The following is a 5,115-nucleotide window of genomic DNA, read 5'->3' on the forward strand; positions in this document are numbered from 1 at the left end:
ACAACTATGAAAATCGAGGGGGATGTGTTCGTTATATTGGAAACCTAGAAAAATATGCATAATGCCTTTTTTTGGGGGGGGGGGGGGGGGGGGAGGTATTCAGAAAGCAAGTGAATTCCAAGCTGAACAAAGGCTATTCATTTCCAAGAGGATGAATGGAGCTTAGTGGGCTCCAAAACTAGTGGGTCAAGTGTTTTGCCAGCCCTCCTCCTACACTTTGTGCGAACTACATCAGCAGCATTATCAAAAGACGTTGAAAATTGTAACCCAAATCCCGAGTGAAAGTAACAGAATGTTCTTAAGTTGTCATATATTCAATTTGCAGCTTTTTAAGTGACTGCTCGGGGATTAGCCAGCTGCACAGCATGATGGGAGGGTCTCCGCATTCCTGGGCTGCACCTCTGCGTGAGGGGCCCTCTCAGCTAATTGGCAGCGGGAGTAACAAAGGTGGTCTGCTTCAAACAAAAACCACAGTGAGACTGTGTGGACCCAGAGGCGGAGGAGGGGGAATGCGTTGGATTCTGAGTGATTTCCCTGTAATGTTGTCTTCCTGCAGTGAGATGGCCTGAGACAAGTGGTCTGCCTCATTTGTCAATGACGATGAATAAAGTGGAAGATGAGGACGGTATCGTGTCCCGCTTCAGCCCCAAAGACTGTGAGTAAACTTTCAACTTAGCGTTCCGCTTTATAATAAGGATATCAAGAGCTATTTCAATTGTATATCCATTGTCTTGTTAGGAATTAGTTTGTGAACAACACTTAATAAAGGAACGGAACGTGTAAGCCAACATGTAGCTACATTTATAAATGTTGAAACCTAATTAACGATATTTCTTACAAGTTTTGTGATTTATAAGCCATGCGAGCAAAACCTAATAGACAACGTGGACTGTTGGAAGCTATTTACACGTTTTATTAGTTCGCTTATTGGATACGCTTATTATAACGTGATCGCCACCTTATAATAACGTGTTTTTAATTGAAATCTGCATGTATGTTTTGTTTTCTGCCAGCTTCAATCTCAGTTATATGTGTTCAATTATACAAATGTCAATGTTAAAACCTCATTAACAATATTTCTTACGATTTTTGTGACTTAGAAGCCATGCAAGCAAAACGTAATAGACAATGTGGGCCTGTTGAAAGTTATTTACACAGGTTTTCTGATTTCGCCTATTGGGTACCCTTATTGTAACGCGATCGCCGCCTTATAATAACTGATTTTTCATTGAAATATGCATGTGTGTTTTATTGTCTGCCAGGTTCAATGTCACTCATACGTGTTCAATTATACAAATGTCAGGACCACTTTGTCGGAAATCTGTCATGCTGAAGCCTTACTCAGAATTTAAACGCACGCTTCAAATAAAATCACAACACTGGGGAAGCATTGATAAGATCAAATTAGAGCAGTGAGTCTCAAAAGTGCTTTACGAGCATATGAAAAAAATCACTGCCTAAGTACACTTCGAATCATTTTAATTGACCCTTTAATAATTGAATCTACGTCAACATTTATTGAGCTATATTTATAAAATGAACTTATCTGCAATACATTTGAACTGAATCTTAGATTTAAGCACTGTGTTGTGTTCCAACAGCGTAACATTACAGTGGCTTACAATAATATGAAACCTACTTTTCAGGGATAAATGCTTGTTTTTTTTTAATTTATGAACACTACGGTACTGTCTTTGAAAGTGCGGTCATTATGGTGGTACTTGGATGGCTAAATATATATATATATATATATTTCGGTTGTGCTTGGTGTCGAAAGTTGAAGAAGCGCTGTCTTTGAGGATTCTTTGACGTTGCAAAGTGTTTCCATCCTGCCTCTGTTCTTGCATCATGTGGACTTGCAGCTCTGCCGTTGTCATGTTTACATTTTGTCCTCTCGCTCGTCATTGTGTCCAGTCAACGTCGTAGCTTTGCTCCATAACTTCTGGGAGCAGAAGCAGGTGGATCACACGGATGGCTCTTCGGCTGGATCAGACGGCTGTGTGGCGGACACAGCGGGCCAGGTGGAGAGCCTGCTCCTGTACGAATCTGCCGCTTCCCCAGGTCCTCCCTTTGTCTGCTACGTAACACTCCCAGGAGGAAGTTGCTTTGGGAACTATAAGGTGCGCCCATATTGCTTCAACGATGCCTCTCGTGCGTCGACCCAGACTATTTGAATGACATCATTAGTTGCTTGTAGTACTGTACCGTAGATAGGTTTAGGATGTATTAATGATCAAATTGCTGAGCGCCTGTACAAAAAGAAACATGTAGGTAGTGTAGAGTCTGCAAGTTTGACAATACAACCATAATTGCACTACAATAATCTGGGCGAAAAAAAAATATTTCAATGTGTATTTCAATTAGTGCCCTATTAAGGGTTAAATTATCGAAGTTTACTTTGGCGCTGGATGAATCTTCTGGTGTGTATTTTTGCTCCATCAATGCACAAAGCTTGTGGAATATGGTGTTAAAACTATTGAATGTACTGAGTCATGAGTTCTTTAAATGGCTAAAGATAATCGCAAAAACATGAATGGTGATGTCAATGTATTTAGCTTCAAAATAAATCCAGATACAATCTATTAATCCTCTCATTTTAACACAATGTTTACAGTCATCTGGAAGCTTTTAAGATTTAAGAATAATACCACATTTTGCACAAATTGGTCCTCTGCAGGTAACTCGACACAATCAACCACAATCTTTTGCCAGCATGCACGATGACCAAATAAACGAAGTCACGCAGCAACCGAGGCACATCCTTTTTCCATCTATTGCGGGATGACATTACATTTAATGGAGAAAGACATTTGGAACTCACAATGTGGGCAGTTTCAAGGTGGTTTGAAATGAATGTTGTTTATTAACATGACTTCAATCCCGTGGTGCCTCTCCGAAATGCATCGTGACTCAGACCGAGCCTCGGGCACCATGTGATCGGCTATCTGTGACTGCCTCTAACGTCGTTAACTCGTTGAGCTGTGATCCCGTGACTTATCTGCAGCGAAGTGTAAAATGGAAACATAACTGGAAGAGCGCGTTAAGACTCAAGTTCATTTTTCATCCCACACTCACCCTCTCGTCGCCAGTTGTGTACCAGTCAGGCAGAGGCCCGTCGAGATGCTGCCCGAGTGGCTCTGATGAACTCGCTTGTCAATGAGCTGCCTTGTCGACGCATCTGCCCTCAGTTCATCGCTCAGAGTTTGCAGCAGGCCACCATAGACAGCGATGTGAGCTTTTCATGCACCGGACCAACTGGGGCGTGTGTCGATTATAGCCACAGGATTTATATTGACTTTCTGTCTTGTCTGTGCTCAGGTTTCTATCGAAGATGCAAATGATTCAAGCACACACATTGGAACATATAGTCTGCTTCTTCACTCTTACATGGGAAGGACCATGCTGGAGTTCCAGGTAAAATAGCACTCGGGTTATGATGTTGTCCTCGCGCTTATGAATCAGTCACCAGGAGCCATGCTGTCGAATTTGGACATTAAATAGTGTTACACCATGAGAAATTGGAACATATAGAAACCTATTCATCATGTTTAAAGTAGCAGTCCGGTAAGTATTTGGTTCATTTTAGCTACTGATACTACTACTAGTTACAGTAACTACATCCTCAGTCAAAAGAAAAGTATTTTGTGCACAGGGATGTCTAAAATAAATGATGCTATATAAACTGTAACGCACCTGCATGTTTGACTTTTGTTGCACAACTACAGGAGATGATGACAGTTTTTCAGTTGTTGCACTGGAATGGAACATTAAAAGCTCTGAGAGAAAGGCAATGCTCTCGCCAGGTATGATGCAATGAGCACAAGTTTTTCTGAAAAGATATATCCACTGTAAACCGCTTGTCTTGTCATCCAGAGTGTGATTGGCTATTACACTCGGCGTGGCCTTGACGAGTACACGCGCAGCAGCATGGCTCTGGACTGGCTCGGGCGGGAGCAGGGGTCACCTGGCCAACTGGGTGCGGAGCTGCAGGTGGCACAAAGGGAGCTGCTGTTGGCCAGGCGCCGAGGCATCGAACTCCGCTTTTACAAGGAGAAGATGGTCATCCTCACCTTGGCTCTCAGTCAAGCATATATTCACCACACACCTGAGGGTCACATCCAGGCACATGATAACAAGGAGGATCAGCTGCTCTCCCGTGATAGAGAAGTACCGGTAACGCCATCCTGCAGTCCATCTCCATCCCTCCGTGAACACGCATGTGCAGCAGTTTGTGAAGATTGTGGCAGGAATGTTCCCTCCGATCGTTACTCAACCTGCTCACTTTGCACACACATGCGTTCACCAAAGCAGATTGTATTTCAGGATACATGAAATGTCAACATTTCTAGAGATTCTCAACAGTGTTTACGTGCATGTCTGTGTTGCTACACCGTTATGTCATCAGGAAGTCATCCATCCATCCATCCATCCATCCGTTCAGTTGTATAATATTTGGATAGCACTAAATACAACTATTAAAGTGCACATTTCACTTATGACACATCTAAAATCAAGCATTTCGATGCGTACAATAGGATTCACATTTGAATATGAGTTCATGGGCATTCTATGTATCATTTTAGCTGTTTATCGGGTTATTCCCGTACTGCACTCAGCAACTCACTGCCATATTCCACCTGCAGTATTCCACCAGTCTTGTCTTCCAGTACATATTTTATATGACTCCCAAAAGCAACCGTGAAATATGTTGGATGATAGGCCACTTGTTTCCTAGGAGCTTGAAAGTTGTTAAGAATGTTATTAAATTACACAATTATCTCCTATTTTTAGAGACCGGGGTATACGATTCGGTCTAATTTGTGTGTTCGATGTGATTACATACTAATAGACTAATACTGATAGGGCTGCATGTATATGCATCGAAAAGGGAAACTCAATAAATTGAGTCTGTCGGTCACTGTTTACAACATGATTGCAGACTTTTGTGTTGAATTTGTCATGTGACTTTTTGCATAAATAAAAACAATGATCAAGACGTGTACCTCATATTGTCGGTTAAAGCACTGCCTGCTAAGTAGGACTTGTCCTTGGAAAAGTACTTTACACGGTGTACGTGATTGTTTACGTTTCTGATCAACTTTGGCCTTTCGCATT

General features: G+C 41.9%; 1 protein-coding gene and 1 long non-coding RNA gene across 4 annotated transcripts; one reads left to right on the forward strand and one right to left on the reverse strand.

The window, feature by feature from the left end:
• The first annotated feature begins 103 nt into the window (after positions 1-103).
• Positions 104-4,996, forward strand: LOC133475375 (protein limb expression 1-like). 2 transcript variants are annotated; one of them, XM_061768127.1, is made up of 7 exons: positions 104-447; positions 557-655; positions 1,915-2,120; positions 3,090-3,230; positions 3,319-3,414; positions 3,726-3,803; positions 3,874-4,996. In XM_061768127.1, the coding sequence occupies exons 1-7, from the start codon at positions 366-368 to the stop codon at positions 4,330-4,332; spliced, it is 1,161 nt and encodes a 386-aa protein (XP_061624111.1). In that variant the 5' UTR covers positions 104-365; the 3' UTR covers positions 4,333-4,996. The 2 variants fall into 2 exon arrangements, with proteins under 2 accessions (XP_061624111.1, XP_061624112.1); XM_061768128.1 differs by lacking the exon at positions 3,090-3,230.
• LOC133475379 (uncharacterized) lies at positions 2,834-3,830 on the reverse strand. 2 transcript variants are annotated; one of them, XR_009787802.1, is made up of 4 exons: positions 3,694-3,830; positions 3,388-3,477; positions 3,076-3,322; positions 2,834-2,998 (listed from the first exon to the last, which is right to left on the reverse strand). It is a non-coding gene; the product is annotated as an uncharacterized LOC133475379 (long non-coding RNA). The 2 variants fall into 2 exon arrangements; XR_009787801.1 differs by having other exon boundaries at positions 3,076-3,477.
• Positions 4,997-5,115: the final 119 nt, after the last annotated feature.

The sequence above is a fragment of the Phyllopteryx taeniolatus genome, chromosome 3 (genome assembly GCF_024500385.1).
Source record: "Phyllopteryx taeniolatus isolate TA_2022b chromosome 3, UOR_Ptae_1.2, whole genome shotgun sequence".
NCBI classification, from domain to species: domain Eukaryota; kingdom Metazoa; phylum Chordata; class Actinopteri; order Syngnathiformes; family Syngnathidae; genus Phyllopteryx; species Phyllopteryx taeniolatus.

Bases quoted from the DNA above. Each gene is read 5' to 3' on its own strand.
- LOC133475375 (XM_061768127.1), top strand. From the start codon at position 366: ATGATGGGAGGGTCTCCGCATTCCTGGGCTGCACCTCTGCGTGAGGGG. The intron at 448-556 runs GTGGTCTGCTTC...GTCTTCCTGCAG, and splicing joins TGGCAGCGGGAGTAACAAAG to TGAGATGGCCTGAGACAAGT. The intron at 3,415-3,725 runs GTAAAATAGCAC...GCACAACTACAG, and splicing joins GGACCATGCTGGAGTTCCAG to GAGATGATGACAGTTTTTCA.